Genomic DNA, 23,358 nt, shown 5'->3' on the forward strand with positions numbered 1-23,358 from the left:
GGTAAATAAAGGTGACGGGCCTACACGACTCCTTCGTTCGTGACATTAGAACATTTGCCGTTATATGTTCAAATTCGGTCTTTCGACCTTATTTGCTTCTGACTTCTTTCTGAGGTTACTGTTTTTTTGAGACATTATGTATTGAAGAGAGCCGTAAGATGATTGTGGCCAAGGAATTCGAAGTGTCTAGAGGCGTTTTACAAGTCCGCGTTTTACTAGTCCGCGTTTTACCAGTCCAGTCCAGTCCACAAGTTAAAGACACATCAAGACCACCCCACTGTGAATTGCCATAGCACAGACAAAATTATAGTCAATATCTTATGTGTTTTTAAGAGAATTACATAAGAACCAAGGCATGTCTTGTCTTGCCTTACATTGACATGCAATAATTTGGAAATACTAAGCTCGTAACAGTTTAAGACAGAATCCATCAGGAATTTGAGTAACATTAATTTTAGTTACGCAAAAATTGAGCACCAGAATAATTTAAGTCCTTGTGTTCTTTCATACCTTGTTAAAGGCTTGACATGTGATAACACCAACATAACACCAACAACAGTTCTTTATCAGTGGGGATTGAAGAAAAAAATGGAAACATCATCACACAGTTGACCCCCATGCAAAAACACTCCAGGATGTCACGGGACTGTTTGGTGTCCGTCTGCCAATTTCTAACTTCAAATTCCAATGTTAAATTCACATTAAATTTTCAATATTTCTTAGTTGTCTAAATTTTACTAATTCTTTTAAAAAAACTATCACCTGCCAAACATCCCCAAAAATCACTCAAAAAATTACAAAATACCGCAATACATAGATACATGGGATGAGTGAAGTTTCCTTGGATTCCTTGAAACACCAACAAGATATTTCCGTTTAAGGTGGCTGATAATGGGTTTCAGTATTTCCCAGTCCTTATACTTTGGTTCAGGACTAAAAGCCTTCATTAATTGCTATTACAGTAATGGTATGAAACAAATGTTCAATCATTCATCAACAAGTTGTGATCATTTTCTTGACAATAGTAGTTCCCCGGTAAACAGTTGTAGTACTGTCCCATCAAAGTGCAATGCCTGGAAAATACCGAAAAGCACACGACCTTCAGGTGAAACCGCACCTTACAGTATTACCAATACACTGCACTTTGCTAAGTCTTACTGAAAACTTTACATTTTCTAGTCGTCTACTTCAATCGTTTATTTGTATTGTGTGAAATACATTTATAAATTGAAACCATCATGTCATTAAGTAATAATGCAATCTCGACAACGTTCTAGATATTATATTATGCACACTAATACAGCTCATGCAAGCCCTGTGACTTACACAAACACAGTCGGACTGAGTGCTACTTAAGTAACTGCTTCGTGGTTTCTGCTGTACTGAACCCTGCCTTTCAAGGCAAAGCGCCCGATTTTAAGCTTCTCAAGCTTCTCAATGTTCTTGTTTCCATTAAAATGCTTGCCTTCACAAGCCAGCAACTGCTATATTTCTCGCTCCATCTACCGTGCTTATGTTTTCCCGCGCTTTCTAACCCTTGGTTATTTTTCCGCGCCGGGTACAACAATGGCTGTTTTAACGCCCTACTTTGCGAATATTTAGTATGCTTTCAAGCGCAGTTCGAATAAACAACGTTTAAACCTAAGCAAATTTTGCCGAGTTTCGAATAAACGACGGGTTCAGATGAGAGTGTGAACCCCCTTAAGTCCCTTATTCATTATAACTTTTGCGCGCACTTAATTTCGCGATTTTTGCGTTTTGGGAAAAATCACAAAAATTGATGCTTGCTAATTTGGGAAAAAGGGTTAATGGGTTAATCTTTTGCACCAAAAAAAATCGATCCTCGGGTATAAAAAATGTTCAGTTTTTTCAAGGACAGGGGTTTCGACCGACAGACACACGTTTCGTGTTTTTTTTTAATATACCGATGCAAGGCCTACTGGCTGAACACAGCAGGTTAAAAGACCAAAATAGACAAAACAACGAGTATTTAAACTGCCAGATTTTTTTAAGGTTATCATCATACATGCGATATATTTGCGTGAGCTCGTGGTTAGAAAGAAACCCTGGTGCAAAATTAAACTGTGATAAAATGGATTCTGCACACAGAAAGTTAAATCAAGGGAGAGCTAACTCTCTCAGGGGTATTATAATGCCGAGTAATTGTTTAAATTGAAAAACCCTGTATTAATTTGCTTTTTAAATTTATCGGCATTCTTTTGAACGATAACACATAGCAACACGAGGAAGCATTGCAAGACTGCGGTCTTCAGTAAATGGCCATGGGCGAAAATTTATGTCTGAAATTTTAAAGGATTTGAGCATTGTATTGTACTCCTACCTCCCACCTAAATGTTGTTTAACGTTTAATTTGTAAAACTGTATTCTTGTAATATGCAACACAATGTGTGTCGTATTCTCTCTGTGTCAGTCCATTTCGAATTGCATTAATTGAATTTCCATTAAGAATCAAAGCGGCAACTTATTGACGAGCCGGGATTGACGACTGTCTCCAAAAACATATCTTCAAAGCATAAACAGGAATTACTTTTTCTATACATTTTCTGTACATTTCTGTACGTTTGCCTCTTTTTTTTTTTTTTAGCGCAGAAGACCATTATGATCGTAAAACTAAAGATGTAATTGCTTTACGTTTGGTTAAAAAAATAATAGAAATATGATTATCAAAGCTTGGGATAGACACGCTCATTAGTGTTGAAATTAAGCAAAACCCATATCAATACACCTCACAGTGTTTTCAAACACCGTATCAAGAGCCGTCAACTTTATTGCTCCTTTGGGAGGCCTATTTGCTAAGTGACTGTATTCTTTATTTCTAAGCGGATTCAGTGTTGGGGAAGAAACAGGACCAAATGCATCAATTAAGGGTGATTTTAAAAGGAGTATGTTCCACTAATTGCCCCCGCAATTGGCGAAGTAACTGGCGGAGGGAATCATTGAAAGAAAACTTTTATATTTCTAGTTAAGTTAGCAATTTGTTAATTTTGATCAGCTGAAAACATTTTCAGTGCAACTTCTACTATTCAAAATTTGCTACTGTTCAAAATTCGTTTCATGCCACAGTGAGAAACACGACGCGCTCGGGTCATTCAAGGATAAAGGACATACAACCCTATGGTCGTTCGAGAAAAATTTTAAAGAAACACAACCAGAATTCAATGTTTCCATCAATGTTATTTAAAGAAATCATTTTTAGCCCTCCAGTTTTTAATTCGGACCTCATCTTTGAGCTAAAGATGTTAATTTGTTCTTTAATTGCTTCACCTTTTTTGCTATTTTCATCGAGATGCAATAGTTCAGAAATGTATTGGCAATTACAGAGATAAACATTGTCGCTCAATATTATTGTCACTTTTAACGAATCATCTATTTATGTTGATGATCAAGTTTAAAATGTCAATCCTGGGGTATGGCTAAACAGATATCTTTAAAAAATACAATTCACACCAATATAGACAGCAGTGTCAGTTTTGTTAGCAAACTAAAAGCAATAGATTTTTGAGTATCGTTGTAGTCGACACAGTCGGCTTTATCTATAAATTGCCAGTAATTTATATGTTGCAGCATATATATTAAATATATTTCAATAAGCTGGTGATTAAAAACAAACCGTGGGTCAAATTAAGACGGCGCGAGTAAAGGCATTTCTCTCACATGATTCTATAAAGGAAAAACTCCCTTTAGGACAATGTAATGATAAACTATTGTTTAAACAAATTAAAGCCGTGTACTAATTGCTTATTAGTCTTATTAGTAAAACGCCGGTGGTCCAGACGAGGGCAGCGTGAAACTCAAACGCGATTGTCGGCTCGCAGGCTACCAAAAAGGGACGAAAAATACGAGCCATTTGAAGGGTTCTGAAATGACTCAGCCAATGTATTGTACTTTTACACCCTGCTTTCAATGTTGATTAATGTTTATATCGTGAAACAGTACTCTTCCAATATCCAAAAAAATATATTTGACTTTTTCCCGCTGTGCCATTCAGGTTTTCATTCCAGAGACAGCTTGGTAAATCACTATCAGCTTTGAAGTCATATCGTGGCTGATTAAGAGATCATTTCGTTTGAAAATCAATTTATCGGGAATCACATTAGAAACGGTATATAGCACGTTTACGGACTTGTCCAAATAGTACTTTCTTTTATATAATTGTTCTAGGTGTCAAAAACGGGGTATTTTGTGTTATAGACAATTCTGACTTTTAAACTAGAATTAAAACATATATAATTGCTTCACTTAAAACATGGAAAACGTCGGTATTTGTCATAAAAAGGGCTATTTTGTCTTAAGACTGACGTTTAAACTTAAATTTATATATAATTGCTTTACTATTTACTTTTCTTCTAAGTTGGGGGTAGCCAACCTTTATTGATTTTAAAATTTAACTACACCCAAATCAATACACATCACAGTGTTTTCGAACACCGTTTTGAGAGCTATCGTTATGGCCTTCGCCGTCATGATCAACTTGATTGCTCTTTTGGAAGCCTATCTGCTAATCGGTGAGTAGTTTTACACTACTTTTCATTTTCTAAGTGGATTCAGGACTGTGAAACACACGGGATCAGGTGCGTTGTTTTCCTTTTTTACCAAATGCTGAATCAGGGAAGTGACTGGCGTAGGAGGAAATTGGATAACTTTAATATTTTAAGATAGCTATCTAAATGCCAGAACAGGGGGCGTAGCATATTGCTCTTCATATGCGATATCTCATGATCAAAGTAAAGCCTTGTTTCTATTTTCAAGGACAGTTATACACGTGAAATAATCGGAGGATCTACGGCGTCTTTTGAGGGCGAAGTCATGAGAAGTCACTGTCTTTCACGCAAAAAAATTCAAAATCACCGCCCGCACAATTAAAAAACTTGAATTTAAAAAACCACAATTAAAAAACTTGAAACGGTTGGTTTAAATTTCAAGACTAGAAGAAGCTGACGGTCCTGTACCGACCCTTGACTTACGTGTTATAAAATGCACATAGCGAGTAAATGCCGCGATTGATCAATTACTATCAAAAAGAAAACCATTTATATTTTATTAATCTCTCAATTATGAATCGAAGCTTGAGCGCGACGCGTGAACCTCAGCTAGAGCGTCCATTGGTCATTTTGAAGAAAAAATAGATAGTTTCTACTGACGAACTTGGATACAGAGCAACGTCTCTTGTTAAATTTGTGTTTTTGCTTTCCCCAGTGAATGTTTGAAAGCTTGATAACAAATATGAAAGTTTGATTACAACTTTAGAAACCGTTCGCTGAATACGAAGACGCGTCTTCTCAACTACGAATTCCTCAAAGCTGTTAGGCGTCTTTTTATTACTTCGTTTAAAAAATACCGTAGCATAGGTTTTGGCGCATCTTCTTAGGCAACAAGGTGACTTAAAGTTACATTTTGGATCGATGAAGTAACCATAATATGGTTACTGCATAGTAGAAAAGTAGTCACATATCAGATGGCAAACAAAGGCACTGAAAGGACCGAAGAAGCAATGAGTTCGTGTTAAGGTTGCTTTTTTCGATGTCGATGTTTGCTTTTTTCGATATAGCACGTTTACGGATGTGTCCAAAAAGTACTTTCTTTTATATAATTGTTCTAGGTGTCAAAAACAGGGTATTTTGTGTTATAGACAATTCTGATTTTTAAAGCAAAATTAAAACATATATTATTGCTTTACTTAAAACATGGAAAACGGCGGTATTTGTCATAAAAAAGGATATTTTGTCTTAAGACTGACGTTTAAACTTAAATTAATATATAATTGCTTTACTATTTACTTTTCTTCAAAGTTGGGGGTAGCCAACCTTAATTCGTTTTGAAATTTAACTACACCCAAATCACTTCACAACACAGTGTTTTCGAACACCGTTTTGAGAGCTATCGTTATGGCCTTCGTCTTCAACTTGATTGCTCTTTTGGAAGCCTATCTGCTAATCGGTGAGTAGTTTTACACTACTTTTCATTTTCTAAGTGAATTCAGGACTGCGAAACACACGGGATCAGGTGCGTTGTTTTCCTTTTTTACAAAATGCTGAATCAGGGAAGTGACTGGCGTAGGAGGAAATTGGATAACTTTAATATTTTAAGATAGCTATCTAAATGCCAGAACAGGGGGCGTACCATTTTGCTCTTCATGTGCGACATCTCATGATCAAAGGAAAACTTTGTTTCTATTTTCAAGGACAGTTATACACGTGAAATAATCACCGCCCGCACAATTAAAAAACTTGAATTTAAAAAACCACAATTAAAAAACTTGAAACGGTTGGTTTAAATTTCAAGACTAGAAGAAGCTGACGGTCCTGTACCGACCCTTAACTAACGTGTTATAAAATGTACATAGCGAGTTTAATGCCGCGATCGATCAATTACTATCAAAAAGAAAACCATTTATATTTTATTTATCTCTCAATTATGAATCGAAGCTTAAGGGCGACGCGTGAACCTCAGCCAGACCATCCATTGGTCATATTAAAGAGAAAATAAACAGTTTCTACTGAAGAACTTGAATTTGTCGAAGCTTGGGCGCGACGCGTGAACCTCAGCCAAACCATCCATTGGTCATATTAAGGAGAAAATAAACAGTTTCTACTGAAGAACTTGAATTTGTGTTTTTGCTTTCCCCAGTTAAAGTTTGAAAGCTTGATTACAAATATGAACGTTTGATTACAAATTAAATTTAGAAACCGCCAGATGTTTGTTACGAAGACGCATGTTCCCAACTACAAACTCAACAAAGCTGTAAGGCGTCTTTTTATAACTTCATTTAAAAAAACACCCCAGTATAGGTTTTGGCGCATCTTCTTAAGCAACAAGGCGATTTAAAGTTACATTTTGGATCGATGAAGTAACCATAATTTGTTTACTAACCAGCAAAGTAGGGACTGAAAGGACCGAAGAAGCAATGGGCTCGTGTAAAGGTTGCTCTTTCCGTTGTAGAATAATGTTATATAGGTACTACTTTTGAATTAAAATCGTTATTTAAGATATTGTTAAATAGAACGAAATATATTGTTGAATATGAAGCGTGAATGTACTCCGCGGCATGAGGTCATCACAAAAGTGACCAGCACCAAAAGAGTTATATAAATATCTTTGCAAAGTTAGCCAGAGATGGACGACAGACTCGGGTGGTTTGTGTTTGAGCTGCTATTGTTCAAAATTCGTTTCATGCCAACTCGGTGAAAAAGCACGACGCACTCGTTAAGGATAAAGTACAGGTAATCCTGCCGTAATTTCAAAGAAATAACGAAAAACAAGAAATAACGAAAGAAAACCCAAATTCAATTTTCCCATCGATGTTATCAAAAAATACAGTTCCATTAAAAAGGCCGGTCAGCCCTTCAATTTATTATTCGGGCCTTATCTTTGTGCTTTTCTCTCACATGATTTAATAAAGGAAAAACTCCCTTAAGGACAATGTAATGATAAATTATTGTTTAAACAAATTAAAGCCGTGTACTAATTGCTTATTAGTCTTATTAGTAAAACGCCGGTGGTCCAGACGAGGGCAGCGTGAAACTCAAACACAATTGTCGGCTTTCAGGCTACCAAAAAGGGACGAAAAATACGAGCCATGTGAAGGACTCTGAAATGACTTAGCCAATGCATTGTACTCTTACTCCCTGCTTTCAATGTTGATTATTGTTTATATCGTGGAACAGTGCTCTTCCAATATGCAAAACAAAATATTTGACTTTTTCCCGCTGTGTCAATCAGGTTCCATTCCAGAGGCAGCTTGGTAAATCACTATCAGCTTTGAAGTCATATCGTGGCTGATTTAGAGATCATTTCGTTTGAAAATCAATTTATCGGGGGACACATTAGAAACGGTATATAGTACGTTTACGGATGTGTCCAAAAAGTGTTTTCTTTTATAAGATTTTTCTAGGTGTCATAAAACGGGGAATTTTGTGTTATAGACAATTCTGACGTTTAAACTAAAATTAAAACACATTATTGAAACTGTGGTATTTGTCATAAAATGGGATATTTTGTCTAAAGCCTGACGTTAAACTTAAATTGATACATAATTGGTTTACTGTTTATTTAGTTTTCTTCGAAGTTGGGGGTAGCCAACCTTTATTACTTTTGAAATTTAACTACACCCAAATCGATACACATTACAGTGTTCTCGAACACCGTATTGAGAGACTTAAGAGCTTTCAGCTATGGCCTTCGCCACCACCTTGATTGCTCTTTTGGAAACCTATCTGCTAATCGGTGAGTAATTTCACACTGCTTTTCATTTCTAAGCGGATTCATTACGGTGAAAAACGCGGGATTACGTGTTTTTTATATATAAATTGCCAAATACGGGCAGACGCCAGTGACTGGCGAAGGAAATTTGAGAATTATTAAATATCGAGATCTTTTGAGTAAAGCCAACTACATACCAGGACAAAACTTCTTTTACAACTTTAAAGGGCCAGGCTTGACATTTGCTCTTCATATGCGACATTTCATGGTCAAAGTAAAGCCCTGTTTCGTTTTTCAAGGACAGTTTTAGAAGTTAAATAGATGGAGGATCTTGAGCGCCTTTTGAGGACTAAATCAGGAGAAGTCAAGTCTTTCGCGCTTAACAAACTGATGTAAAACTGTCGCTCACGAAAATCTTCTTTGTAACACCCTCAACAAACTGTAAGTTTAACTTTCAAGATAAGAAGAAGTTAAATGTCCTCTTATACTGTAACCTTTTATAAAACCTTTGATATTTTTATTAATCTCTCAATAATGAATCGAAACTTGGGCGAGACGCGTGTACCAAGACCCTGCAAAGAAAAACTAGTTCTACTGACCAACTTGCATGTAGAACAACGTCTCCCGTTGGAGTGGGTTTTTACTTTCGCAGTGAGCTTCGCTACAAAATATTCTGCCCTTTGCTACCAACCAGTTCAGCACCTCTAAAGATTTGTTAAAATTTGTGATATACAACAGCTTTGCTGTAGAATCCTCTGTCAAGTCACTTTTTAAAACACTACAACTTAGTTTCAGTTTGTCTTTCATTTTAGGCAAGAAGGCGACTCAGTTTTTACATTTCGTTTACATCTTCAACGAAATGACTAAATGTACAATTTTACGGTTATTTCAACGAACCTGCACAAGAAAAAACGAACTCCTGACACTTTGTTCAAAGCTGTAAGACGTCTACAGCGCCCTTACGTAAAATTAATGTTTTCGATTAAAAATTTACACACCCATTCAGCGAAAGTAATTTATCGCACATTAACGCAATAACACACAAGTCCAGGCCACGCAGTCGCTATTAGATGCAAGTTTTCATCATGCGATTACCATTGCTGCTCCGTTTTGCCCGTCCTAATGATAAACCGACAAAAAAACATGGTAGGAGAAAGGGGTTTACCGGTAGGCAAACTTACCCTGATAATATGAGCTCAATGCATGCGCGAGGCCAAAGGACTGGTATTCTAAATGCCGAATACGACGTCTAATGGGATGATACTTTACAAATATCACAAAAATCTCGACACTATATAACAAAAGTTTTTGTCTCGAGCATTTTACATTATTTAATTCGGCTCTCATCGCCTTTGAAGTTTCATTGGCCTCAAACATAACTTGCACGAAACCGTGTACCAAATTAATGCTGACAAAATATCTTACAACTGAGTAGTGGTTTATACCTAGTGATTATTTTTGGTAAACCATGCATACTTTGTGGGAGAGATAAAAGCAGCTCTTTTTCAATTCATCCACACGACTTTTATTCATCCACACAATGTATCAACATTGTCAACCAGAAAATACCTGAAGTGTAAACGATAAAACAACCGCAGCGGATATCACCTTATGCTAAGTATCTCCAAAGATGTTCGGATTGTCTCTTAATCTTCGAAAGCCTTCGGAAATATTCGGATTTTTTCTATAAAATTCATCGGAAAATCTTCGGAAAGTAGTCGGAAATCTTCGGATGTCAAATTGTTCTTATCTTTAAAATTGCTAAATAAAAAATTGCTCTTACTTTTAAAATACAGTTCACACCAACATACACATCAGTGTCAGTTTTGTTAGCAACCTAAAAGCAACATAGATTTTGAGTATCGTTGTAGTCGACAGGCGGGTTTATCTTGCCAGGGTTTTTGAGTCTAATGCTTGCGTGCGCTTTGCGCATGCGCATTAGACTCTTTGTTATATGAAAAAAGCTGTTAGCAATCCCAAGGGAATGGTTCGGGATCGATAATCGTTCGCTGTAATGTAGAAAACAATGATCAGCTGTAAGAACGGACTCCGTACGGACACGCACGATTAGTTTCAATTAAAAACAGCCAATCAGCGACACGTGTTCCCACGCATAATTAAAAGTTCTTTCTCAAGTCACGATTATTCAACACTTGAACAGGACGAAATAATTTTCCAGTTAAGACATTTGTAAGCTTTTTGTGAAAATAAATCTTCGTTTTCAGTTCAGTTAAGCACTTGTGTTTTCGTCTTGCTTAAAAAGCAAGACGTCTTTGAAAAAAATATTTCGACGGCGACTCGCGTTTATTTACACAATGCGACCAAATATTTATTTTGTTTTAAAAAATAGAAAACTTTACCTCGGTTTTTGTATTTAAGTCATTCGAATTTTGACCAATTTTTTCTTTACAGTGCAAACAAAAACCTTCAAAAATAAAAGATGTACATGGATAAATGTAAATCAAGTTACGCGACTAAATCAAAATGCGTTTGTTTGGCCGCTTTGCAGTATTACACTGTCCCGGCCTTTGCCATACACTGAAATCGAATTTCATGCTTTTACGACTCTCAGAGATCTCAAGTTCCTCTTACAGCTAGAAAAATCATAAAATGGTTACATTGATATGGAAGTGATGATTCGCGAAATTTGTACATCATGATAAACAGTCTTCGCTCCTGTGTATGGTAGCTCGATAATAATTGCCTAGTTTCCAGCGTTCAAAAGGTCATCATTATATTGACGTGAGCATTTACACCCGTTTTTAGGAAAATCTGTCACTAAGTGCTTACAGTACAATGGAGTAACAGTCACTATTTCAAGTGCTTTTATTGCAAAATCTGTTTCAAGAGTCATCATCAAAATGGTGAAAAATCTGAAAGAAAACGATGTGAAGTTCTTCAACCCTTGTTGTAATGAACATGCTTTTTGTAAATCGTCACGCAATCTTGTCCAAATGTTTAATCGTTTCTGCTTTTACGGACAATACGGAAGAAGTAACATCAACTCCTGTTCATACTTTAAATTTTGTGAAGCATATAACATTTATGACTGTTTCGTTTTCATCCATAATCATCCACGATGCCCCTAGCTTGCTATAAGCATTTTAAATTAAACTCCCGAACACAAACCTCTAACCAATTTTAACCGGCTTACGAAAACCGCGCAATCTGTATCACTATGCCATACGGCATTAGACTCATGTCACCCTTGGTGACCTATTTTTATAGATTTACGGCATATATTAAATATAATTCAATAAGCTGGCGATTAAAAACAATCCGTGGGTCAATTAAAACTGCGCGAGTAAAAGTATTTATCTCACCGGATTAAATAAAGGAAAATCTCCCTAAGGACAGTGTTATGCTAAATTATTGTTTGAACAAATTAAAGCCGTGTACTAATTGCTTATTAGTACATCACCGGTGGTCCAGACGAGGGCAGCGTGAAACTCAAACACAATTGTCGGCTCGCAGGCTACCAAGGGACGAACAATACGAGCCATTTGAAGGGCTCTGAAATGACTTAACCAATGCATTGTACTCTTATTTCCTGCTTTCAATGTTGATTAATGTTTATATCGTGGGACAGCACTCTCCCAATGTGTAATACTAAATATTTGGCTAGTTCCCGCTGTGTCAATCAGGCTCCATTCCAGAGACAGCTTGGTAAATCACTATCAGCTTTGGAGTCTCATTCATAGGGTACACATTAGAAACGGTATATAGGACGTTGACGATGGGTCAAAAATATATTTCTTCAGTATACAAGGTTAAAACAGGGAAAACTGCGGTAGTTTTGTTTAAATTACTAGTTTTTCCCGAGAACGATACGAGAGTGGAACAGCCTGGCCAATGAAATAGTAAATGCTCCAAACTTGACGGCCTTCAAGAAAAGCCTGCCGTCTGACCAAGCGCAAAGTAAACGATGCTAACTTTGACTTTATTATTATTACTATTATTCAGTTTTTATCATAGCATTTCAGCGTTATTTTTTAATTTGTAGTATTTATTCATACACTCACTAGAATCTTCAGTATTGAAGTCTTCCAGGAAGAAGAAGAAATTTGATTGATGTCATAAAATGGGAAATTTTGTGGCATAGACAATTGTGATGTTTAAACTAAAATTAATATATAATTGCTTTACTGTATATTTACTTTTCTTCAACGTTGGGGGTAGAAACCTTATTTATTAATTTGAAATTAATTTAACTACACCCAAATCACTACACAACACAGCGTATTCGAACACCGTTTTGAGAGCTTTCGTTATGGTCTTCGTCTGCAACTTGATCGCTCTTTTAGAAGCCTATCTGCTAATCGGTGAGTATTTTAACACTACTGTGAAAAACACGGAATTGAGTGTATTTTCTTACAAATTGCTGAATCGGTGGAGTGATTAGCGAAGGAAATTTGAGAACTTTAATAATTCGATCGAGATCAGTTTGAGCAAAGCTAACTTGCCAGGAAAGTATTTCGAGTACAACTTCGAATCTTGTCATTGACGTATCACGCCATTTTAAGATCAAACTTAAGCCGTCGTTTTCAGAATCAAGGACAGTTATGGAAGTTAAATTGTTGAAAAATCTTCGGCGTCTTTTGAGCAAGAAGACAATTTACTGTCTTACGCGCAAAAGAAAAGGTAAAATCACTACTTAAGAAAATTCCCTTTGTACCATTCTCAACGAGCTTCAGCTTTTATTTTTAAGACACGGAGAAGCTGACGGTCTTGTACAAACACTTCCGAACAGTTGTTGTAAAAAGCACATAGCGATTGTAATGCCGCGATCTATCAATTACTATCAAAAAGAAAACCATTTATATTTTATTTATCTCCCAATTAATAAATCGAAGCTTGCGCGCGACGCGTGTACCAAGACCATGAATCGGTCAATTTGCAGAAAGAAGAAAAACAACTTTTGCTGACGACCTTGCATGCAGAACGACGTCTCTTGTCAGAGTTGACTTTTTGCTTTCTGCAGAAAAAATCTTCACTACAAATTTAGACATGTTCTGTCCTTTGCTACGAAGAAGTATCCTGGACCTGCTACGAACCAGCTCAATGCTTTTGGGTGATTACAACAGCTTTGATGTTATATAATTCTTTGACATGTCACTTCGACTGCAAACCCTAAAACTTAGTTTTCATTACGTCTTTCATTTTAGACAAGAAGGCGATTTTTTTACATCTTGAATAAAATAACTTACTTTACAAATTTACGGTTATTTCAAGAACTTGCACGCGAAAACGACTCTCGTTGAGATCGATCGACTTTCTCAGTGTTGAACAAAACTGTTAGATGTATACAATGACGCTGATGTAAATGTTTTTGTTACTTGGATTAAAGAAAAAAAGAACACCCCAGATTAGGCGCATCTTTTTCAGGTAACAAGGCGGCTCTAAAGTTACATTTTGGATCGATAAAATAACCATATTAGCAAATAAGCCAAACTCAGATGGATTGTGTTTGAGCCGGCTGCTGTTTAAAATTTATTGCGGTCATTCAAAGGAAGTAATGTTACCCTCCTTGAAGAATATTATCAAAAGACATCCTATTTCAACAATTTTCCAATCCATGCTACAAAAATAGAAATGACTGTAGGAAAAAAATAACAAGAAGTGATTACCATGATAGTTCACGAGCGGGCAAGCGATAGTAGGGAAAATACGTTTCACTGGTAACGCAAACTTTTCCCGATTAGATAAAGTGAGCGATAGGCTAAAGGACTGATATTCTAAATGGCGAATACATCATCAACATGTAATGGGTATGATTTTTTCCTCAAATACACCTTTGCTGTTTCACTGGGCTTAAAAATAACAAAACGTGTGGCAGATTAAAGTTGGCAAAACTTTCAACAACCGAGTGGAGGTAAAAGTAGTTACCAAGTAATTTTATTCTTGAAGTAAAGCATGGATACTTCGTGGGAGAGATAGTACCAGTTCTGTTTTTGATAAAACATCCACATTTATTTTATCCCAACAAAGTAATAATATTCTCATTCAGACAAATGCTGGGAATGTAAATCATAAAACAACTTCAAGGGATATTACCTTTTTTCATATCCCTCGATGATCGGCTGTATGTAATCCAGATTGGTTCCATAATTTAACAGGCCGTCTTAATAAAAAAAAAAAATAAAAAATTGCTTAGTATGTCCGAAGATCTTCAGATCGTCTCGGCTTCGGAAGCCTTCGTAAATATTCCATAAAGTTCATCGGAAAATCTTTGAAAAGGAGTCGGAAGTTTTCGGATGGTAAATTGCGCAGGGGTTTGAGGCGTTTGCACCACGTTTTTGATGGAGAGGGGATTTCCAGTTCTTTTATCCAAGTTTGTCAAAATTTTCCGGCGGACTTCGCAGATAAACTTAAACTGGCGTAGTTGAGGTCCTATGATTAATTTTATGGTAGAACTGTATTATTTTAACCGTGAAAATTCTCCTGGTTAGAAAAGAAAACGATATCTGAAATGATCTACAAGCTGGCTGCATGGCGAGAGCATTCGTCAGCCCCAGTGCTCTGCACTCTCAACCAATGAGAGCGCTTGTTAGATTGGCACCTTTAATAATAAAGTAAATGTATGATTGATTGAATGCTGGTTTGAAACTTACATTTCTGTTGTCTTTATATCTTCACAGGATATGTTTATGGAGGTGTGTAAAAACCATTATCGTCCTTATTATGAGTAATCTGTCAAAAACGAGGGCACGTGCTTCATCACGGGCTCCAAACACCGACAAACAGAGTGCTTTTATTGTCTCGATTTACTCAAGGTCACAAATCTCTCGACTGGTATTGGAAAAAATGGTTACGCCTTGAATTTGAATCAACGCCATCTGGGTATCTTTACTTTGGGAATTGTTGTTAATTAGTTCTATTGCAATATTTCCGATGGATGAGTATATATTATTGAAAACATCAAATTAAAAATGCAAATGTTTGACATCAGATCAAAACCCAGATTTCGATGCGGTGTTTCACTGGGTATCATTGGCTATTGACTTCATGAATGATTAATAAGTTTTGAGAATATGACAAAAAAAAACTTTGACAGAGAAAACATGCACAGCTTATCTGTTTATCTGACTGTATAAATTTGCCAAGATTGCAAATAAGACTTCAACTTCTAGTTCATTTAATATTTAGCCCATATGTTCAGGGCTCATTTCTCATTTCATTATTTCTTTGTGTTATGAAAATGTTACGACACTATCAAAAACTTGAATGGGTAAACTAAATTGCCTTTTCTTTTAGACTGTGACTCACCACTTGGAATGCAGAATGGGAATGTACCAAACTCGGACATAACAGCCTCATCTGAGGTAAGTACAGTGGAGCAAACCGTTTATTTGATAGCAATAACTGTGCAGAACGAACTAAACGCCAGCGCTTATTTTATTTCATTTTGATTTGTTCCGAATTCGACATCCACGCCCTATTGCTATTTATTTTTATTGGCTATAAATTATCAGTCAACTTTCACTGATATCACTATTTGTTTGTAGTGGGACGCGAACCACGGGCCTAGCAATGCCAGGCTTAATCGCCCAGCTGGTGGGGGAAAGACAGGAGCTTGGTCGGCCAAACAAAACGACAGAGGACAATGGATTCAGGTTAATCTTCGTGAGCTGACTCGAGTAACTAAGGTGGCAATTCAGGGAAGGCAGGATCATGCGCAGTGGGTCACAGCATTTAAGCTATCTTACAGTCTGGATGGAAACCACTTCAAGTTTCAAGAAAAGGTGGGTCGGTACCTTTTTACAGTTACGTTATAGTAAAAGGACTTCTTAACTTTCCGGCACACGTAATCAGAACCCTCCTTTGGTTCTGTTGTTTCACAGTCATTATCATTAATGAACAATTTATGAAAGAAATCAGCTACATAGGTGAGCCTGAAGAACTGTAAGAAATTCACACCGTTTTTAGTGCAGAATGCACTATTGTGATGGTTTGGTGGGTTGACGTTTGCTAAACCCCTAAACCACTAAACCACTAAACCACTAAACCACTAAGCCACTAAACCGCTAACGCGGTGTAAACTTTTAATCACCAATTAATTAATTAATATCAATTAATTAATTATTTCTGTAAAGGGGGAGGGGATGGAGAGCACCTGACCGTGTGCCCTTGGTAAATCGGGGAGTCCATTACGATACTTACAATTGAAGAACTCAAGGTATATATTTGTTTCAGAAAGCACTATGCTCTCCTTGTGGTACAATTCTTTCTGGAAAAAAATACTTTGTGCTAAACGCATGCGCAGATCAGTCTTCATCACGAACATTGCGTTTTTCTTCTGCAGAAGGATTCGTGTAGACTCCGTGGCCCCAAGTTAAAACCACAAATTAATTGAATTAGACAGTAAGGCGTCATAGCAGATCATGTGAAATAATTCTTGATATGGCAATGCTGTTTTCTTAGAAAAGGTGATCTAGCATCTCATAATTAATTGATAACCTGATAACATCTGTGTTATAATCAATGTCGCCTTCTTTGCAGAAAATAAATCACGTTACCATATCATCATGTTACATCCGTTTTCGACAAAAACAAAAGTATGTTACATGTTTTTGACAAAAACAAAAGTATCTCGTTTGCTGTTTCAATAACAAACTGAAATTCAAGCTATCGAAAATTAAAATAACAGTGACGTGTTTAGAAATTTTGTATTAAAGCCTAACGTGGTGTGCTTTTCAATGCGGTTGAATTCCTGTAGAATCCGTGGCGTTAATTTAATTAGACTTAAAAGGCATCACAGCGATCTGCGAGAAAAAAACAACAATATCATGTTACATCCGTCACTTCCTTTCCTTTTATTTGTTCTCCATCGGTTGAACTAACCTCCGTTTTATTTTGTAAAACCTCTGCCGCTTTAGTGTTTGAACATGCTTTCGTGACGGTTCCGACATTTCTTGAAAGAAATCTTCACACTACGTGCTTCTCGGCTTCATGCTTGAGTGAGCGTGTGACGTGTTCACAGCGCTTTCGTAAATCGTAATTAGGTATGCAAAAACTTGCACCGGGATTTTCGGCGTGAACACCTGATAACCAGGAAACAAATATCCTAGCTGTACTGCGTTTTAAAAACCCTTTCGAAAAAGATGTTTTTTGATTAGATTTGTTCTTTAGTTTTGAGAATCGTCTTTCGTGCAGTTTAAACCGTAACTTAATTAAATTAAACAAATGTCATCGATGTCGCCGTAAAACAAACAAAAAACAAGAGTTTCATGTTATGGCATTTTCAAGGAAAACAAAAGTATTTTGTTACAAACGAACAAAAGTGTCGTGTTACGTTTGCAAAGATTAACGTAAGGAACACCTAGGAAAGAATACAAGTAGCCTGTGAACAGTTTTTCCGAAAGTAAAGTAAAGCAAATAAACACGAACATATATAAAACATCATACTTTCAATTGTTCCATATTGCATTCTGCACTTACCAAATCATCGAGATTTTTATTTATGGTGATCTAACTACGGTAAATACAACTTCGTTCCCAGGGTCTCCCCCTCCCCAGAGCGGGGAGAGGGAGACCTCCGGGGGTAATGGGGACAGACCCTGGGAACGAGGTTGCGGTAAATAAAGCAATTACCGGGAAAAATAATAATATCATCATTTTGTGTTGCGATTTTGCAGATATACAAAGGAAATAACGACCAAAACAGTGTTGTCGTAAACACTTTAGTGGAACCGATCGAGGCCCGATTTATCCGTCTTCATCCATATGAGTGGTATGGACACATCTCCATGAGAATGGAACTTTATGGTTGCAGCTTAAAATCAGGTAACTTGGAGAATATTTTATTATATATCACGTATTACATTAAACAACTACTACCTCTACGAGAGAGGGACACTCTTGCTGCTCATTACAGCCACGCCTCTACAGCCGTCTTTTTACAGAAATAGCCCTTCAATGAAGTGGCTACTTCAATTTTTTTCTTCCAAACGTTTTCTAGATAGTTCGGTAGATTGTTTGAGGTATGTTTATGTCTTGTATTCATTTGCAGAATGGATTAAAATTCCAAGATTAAATAGCTTCTTAAGTCAATTTAGTTATCAATGTCGTGTTCCCAATGTTGATTTGTTAACCGAATGTTATATTTCCTCTCCAGAATGTGCAAAACCTTTGGGTTTGGAAAATTACAGGATTCCCAATTCATTTATCTCCGCTTCCTCAGAGGTAAGGGGCTCATTATCATCGTCAACTTAATCATCATCATCATCATCATCATCATCATCATCATCATCATCATCATCATTATCATCATTATCATCATCATCAGCAGCAGCATCATCATCATATCATCATAATCATTTTTCCCTTACAACGTATGTCACAACTATTTCATTGATTGATTGATTAATTGATTGATTGATTCTAGTGGGACGGTAATCATGGACCTACAAACGCCCGACTCAACAGACCCAGCGGTGGTGGTAAAACCGGTGCCTGGTCTTCCAAAACAAATGATGTAAACCAGTGGATTCAAGTAACATTTTCTGAAGACACCAAAGTAACTAAAATTGGAATCCAGGGCAGATATGACTACGACCAGTGGGTTACCAAGTTCAAAGTGTCGTACAGTCTTGATGGCGTACATTTTACCACCCAAAGCAAGGTGAGTTCAATAAAATTAATCAAAAGGATACTGCTAAATCCTACTGAGGCATCTTAATACATAACGTTCCAGTTTAGAATAAAATGGTAGTTGTCACGATTTTCCAGCATGAATAGACGATTAAAAAGAAGATTGTTCACGGAAAATCTTCGAAAGAAAACTCTCTCTCTCCCTCGCTCTCCTCGCGTGCTTTATTCAACTCAAGAAGTGAACTCCACACCACAAATTTCCCCGCCTCTTTATACTATCACTTTATTTACATCAAAATGAAATGTCCAGTCGATTTAAAAATAATTTAATAAAACAAGTATTCCATTCGTCCTTGTTTGATACGAGTGGTTATAGCCAATTCGGCGCTTCGCGCCTCGTTGGCTATTTACCACCTTGTATCCAACACAGGCTTATGGAATAATTGTTAATTATATATATGCTGATTTTTCACAGATATACAACGGAAACAGCAACCGGAACGGCATCATTATTAACGATTTAGAGGCACCAATTGAGGCTCGTGTAGTTCGTATCAACCCAGTTGAATGGTATGGACACATATCTATGAGAATGGAGCTGTATGGTTGTCGTTTGCCATCAGGTAATTACGCCTGTTTTTTTTTTTGCTATGTTATTCGGGTCTAATACATTAAACAAGTTATTTTAAGTTGAAATGTAAGTATTTTTAATATTGGGTATTTTAATATTGCGTTGAACATTTTAAAAACATTTTTAATATTTATCACTTTGCCTGAGTATTTTTAATATTCGTTCAACGGGCTAGAATCTCGAACGCACAAGGGGGGAGGGGTGGATGCCTCGAGGTTTTTTTTGGTAATTTTGAAAAGAGATTTACGATATGATGCTGGAGCTTTTAGGAGTTGTTCATTCAACTATGTGAACCAGGTTTTTGACGTTGCAGGTTTGGCCACACATCGTTATGTTGAGATGTCACCAACAAAAAAATAGAATAAGAGAAGAATAAGCTTAGGCCTTTCTACGCACTTTGCTGCGCATTAATAGAGCGAAAACCATGGGTGAATGGGGTGGGGGAGGGTTCTATCCATCCCCCTTTGTACCACGTAAGTAGTATGAATTTGCATGTACGCCCGTTAGTAAATACAACCCTGCTATGGTTTTCTGTCTACAAATTGATTACCTACTTACCACAAAATCACGATTGATACTGTTGTATTCTAGAATGCACGGCGCCTCTTGGAATCGAAAACTGGTTTATCCCTGACTACGCCATTTCAGCTTCATCCCAAGTAAGAGACATTAAAACCGTGGCTTATTAGTAACGAAGATCGATTTGGTGTTTTTTTTCGGGACGGGATGTCCATAAAAAGACCCGAACTACAAAATTGTTAAGCGGTTAAATCTATTCTAATGGACTAAAATTAAATACCCACGAAGCTAACCAAACGAACCATTTTCAACTCAAAACTAATCTAAACGTAAGCACTAATACTGGACAGTAGAAAGACTGCACAGTAGTAAAAGGCACTTGTTGGAATATTACCACTTACTCCTACGAAAGTCCGTAAACTCTCTCTTCCCCACCTTATATAGGGTTTTAAGCCCTGAGAACGAGGTTGAACCCAGGCGGGTGCAGGGAGGGTCCAAAATAATTAACATGCGCATCCTGAAAACAAAGCAATCAAAAAATTAAAAAAAAAAAATGAGCGCGGCGTTGCTTACTTGGAACGCAGGCGATATGGGGGTAAAATTGCTTGCTCAAATGACGAATTCAACTACGCAAGCATTCGACTGAATTTCACTTGTTTTTTTTTTTCTATAACTGAACTCCAATTAATATTTTGCTACATTTTTAAGTGGGACGGCAACCATGGACCCTCCAATGCAAGACTTCACCGTCCAAAGACAGGTGGGACTACAGGAGCCTGGTCTTCAAAGACAAGCGACAAATCACAATGGATTCAGGTGGATCTTCGTGGAATCTTTAAAGTGACCAAGGTAGCTACACAAGGCAGGCAAGATTACGCTCAGTGGGTGACACAATACAAGGTGTCCTACAGCACAGATGGAGTGCATTTTAACTTTCAGAACAAGGTACGTAAATGTAAAAAGCGTTGTACGATGTTTCATGCTAGAGCAAAAATATGGTAACAAAAGCAATCACAATCATAAACAGAAAAATCCTATAGTGCTCTCCTTGAGCAAACGCCCCTCGCAAGCGCACACATAAATTAATTTATTCTCAATTTTACTAAAAGAAACGTATTTGAGTTCCCCCAACCTAATAAGGGCGTTGTTTTTTATCTATGCAGCACACATTGTAATGTTGCTCGTGCAGAGCAATAATCATTGCGCGGATTTATTTTTGACAGCATGTTAGAGGCATGTTTTGATGAAAGTGTATCTCTGACACGAAAATGATGGTAGAGAAAGCTATATCATATAGATAGACTAGCTGCCTTGTACATAGGCGTTAATCACTCACTTGCGAAGAAAGATGGGCGCGCAAAAATGGAAAGAGAGTTACAGTAAAAGTGCGAAGCGCCTATAGAGGAGGATGAATAGACTAGCGTTTTGACGGACGTGCTACTTGAAAATAGTTCATTATAAAATGTTGAAGAAATAAAGCATGGCCGATTTGTTTTGAATTACTTCAAACCTACAAAGTTTAAATTTTGTTTGTATATATATTTTTAAGTGTACTAAGCTACCACTGATCAAAATACCATGGTAGTGAATACTTTAGGGAAGCTTCGTGCCAAGTAGCCCACGAAGCCGGAGCTTATCCCATTTTCGATAGCATTAAGTAGTGGCTAGGAATATTTCTAATGCCCGCTTGATGGGATGCTAGTCCATTGCAAGGTACCCTCCCCCCCCCCCCCTCGGAAAAAATTATTTCGCCGGTACCCGTTTATACACCTGGGTGAAGAGATGCACTACAGTATGAGGGTGAAGTGTCTTGCCCAAGAACACAACACTGTGGCCACCGCACTTCCCCTTAAAAGCGCCTGTAGCTAAAAAAAAGCATATCAAGTATGATTGGAATTACTTCAAACCCTCAAAGTGTAAATTTAGTTTGTGTCATTTTCTAGGTCTACCAAGCTAACAGCGATCAAAATACCGTGGTAGTGAACACTTTGGAAGCGCCTATAACAGCGCGCTTTATCCGTCTTCACCCCCAACAATGGCATGGCCACATCTCAATGAGAATGGAATTCTATGGTTGCAGTTGGAAAACAGGTAAATTAAGTTCGAAAAATCTTACATTTTAATCAGTACCAAAAGTGCGCTTTTATAAACTGAATGATTTAATTTAATAACCAAGAGTGATATGATAAATGTCAGCGTTGTAATTATCCGATAACACTTCTACAAACCTTCTTTTTTTTTCGCGCCAAGATTATTCATATCCCACAATACAAGAAAGTTAATTACGTCCAAATCGCTAAGTGATGGAAATATCAATATTAAAGGCAGTCGTAATATCTAAGTTTAGCTCTTTGCTAATTAATTAATAAAACTAGCTATGCCGCGAGTCTTAAACTCTTGTTGTTGATAAATTAAACAATTTAAGTTTTGTTTTTTCGTTATCAGAATGCGCGTCGCCAATGGGAATGGAAAATAACCTGTTACCCAACTACGCAATCACTGCCTCGTCAGAGGTATGCTTGTCATTATTACTTGACCAAAGAATAGGTTAAAGCAGTTAGTTGACAACGCACTCGTTTGGTTGTTTTCCGTAAAAATCCAGGCATTTCTCGGCTTCATAGGATTTTGGGTCGGGTTAGTGGCCTGTGGTGGCTGAGAGAGATCAAGAATCCGGCCTTAGCTTGCTATCGGTGACCAAAGTTTTGTTGATAGTAGAATGGCCGGACTGGCGGTACTCTCAAATCAAATGCCAGGAAAGGAGAAGGGAATTGATTTGACTGCAGCGCTGGTTAGAAAACTAATATAACAAAATGAATATGGATCTTGTATTATAAAACACAATCAGAATTAGCAAATGACCATCCACGAGTATTCCCAGACAGACTTTCCATCATGATCTTGGCTTGCTGAAAAATCATTTGGGTAAAAGCCTAAAACTGCTATTTACCGTAAATTTTTATAATTTTATTTTAAAAATTTCACGAGTTAACTCAATTAAGTTAACTTTCTCTTAGCTTAAAATATTTGACCTCTATATAAACCAGTTTTGTGTAACTTGACTTTATACTATCTTTGCTGGTTTTTCCAGCATTCTGTGTTCGAATAAATCAACCGGTGCATTCTTGCGAAGCTATCTATTTTTTTTTGTTAAGTGGGATGGGAATCATGGAGCCACCAATGCAAGACTATACCGTATGGCAGGCGGCGGAAAGACAGGTGCCTGGTCTGCAAAGACAAACGACAAAGCGCAATGGATTCAGGTCGATTTTGGAGAAGTCAAAAGAGTGACGCAGGTTGCAAGCCAGGGCCGTTCGGACTATGCACAGTGGGTGACGAAATACAGGGTGTCTTACAGCACATTTGGAAAAGACTTTAAGTTCCAAGATCATGTAAGTCCA

The 23,358-nt window shown here is 37.1% G+C and overlaps 1 protein-coding gene across 4 annotated transcripts in view; it reads left to right on the top strand.

The window, feature by feature from the left end:
- Positions 1–4,443: 4,443 nt before the first annotated feature.
- The window catches only part of LOC144631708 (uncharacterized), a 29,119-nt gene continuing 10,204 nt past the window's right edge, over positions 4,444–23,358 (top strand). Inside the window, exons 1-13 of one of the 4 annotated variants that reach the window (XM_078490223.1) lie at positions 4,444–4,526; positions 14,859–14,873; positions 15,475–15,542; positions 15,726–15,962; positions 17,856–18,003; positions 18,335–18,402; positions 18,605–18,841; positions 19,286–19,433; positions 20,033–20,100; positions 20,669–20,905; positions 21,904–22,051; positions 22,406–22,473; positions 23,113–23,349. In XM_078490223.1, coding sequence (XP_078346349.1) covers positions 4,469–4,526; positions 14,859–14,873; positions 15,475–15,542; positions 15,726–15,962; positions 17,856–18,003; positions 18,335–18,402; positions 18,605–18,841; positions 19,286–19,433; positions 20,033–20,100; positions 20,669–20,905; positions 21,904–22,051; positions 22,406–22,473; positions 23,113–23,349 — 1,737 coding nt within the window. In that variant the 5' untranslated portion in view covers positions 4,444–4,468. Of the gene's footprint in view, positions 4,527–5,891; positions 5,959–8,156; positions 8,245–12,451; positions 12,543–14,858; positions 14,874–15,474; positions 15,543–15,725; positions 15,963–17,855; positions 18,004–18,334; positions 18,403–18,604; positions 18,842–19,285; positions 19,434–20,032; positions 20,101–20,668; positions 20,906–21,903; positions 22,052–22,405; positions 22,474–23,112; positions 23,350–23,358 lie in introns of those variants that run through there. The other 3 variants (XM_078490224.1, XM_078490226.1, XM_078490225.1) reach the window with 3 other exon arrangements.

This window comes from Oculina patagonica, chromosome 12, assembly GCF_052425735.1.
Source record: "Oculina patagonica isolate OP01 chromosome 12, crgOcupat, whole genome shotgun sequence".
Lineage (NCBI taxonomy): Eukaryota > Metazoa > Cnidaria > Anthozoa > Scleractinia > Oculinidae > Oculina > Oculina patagonica.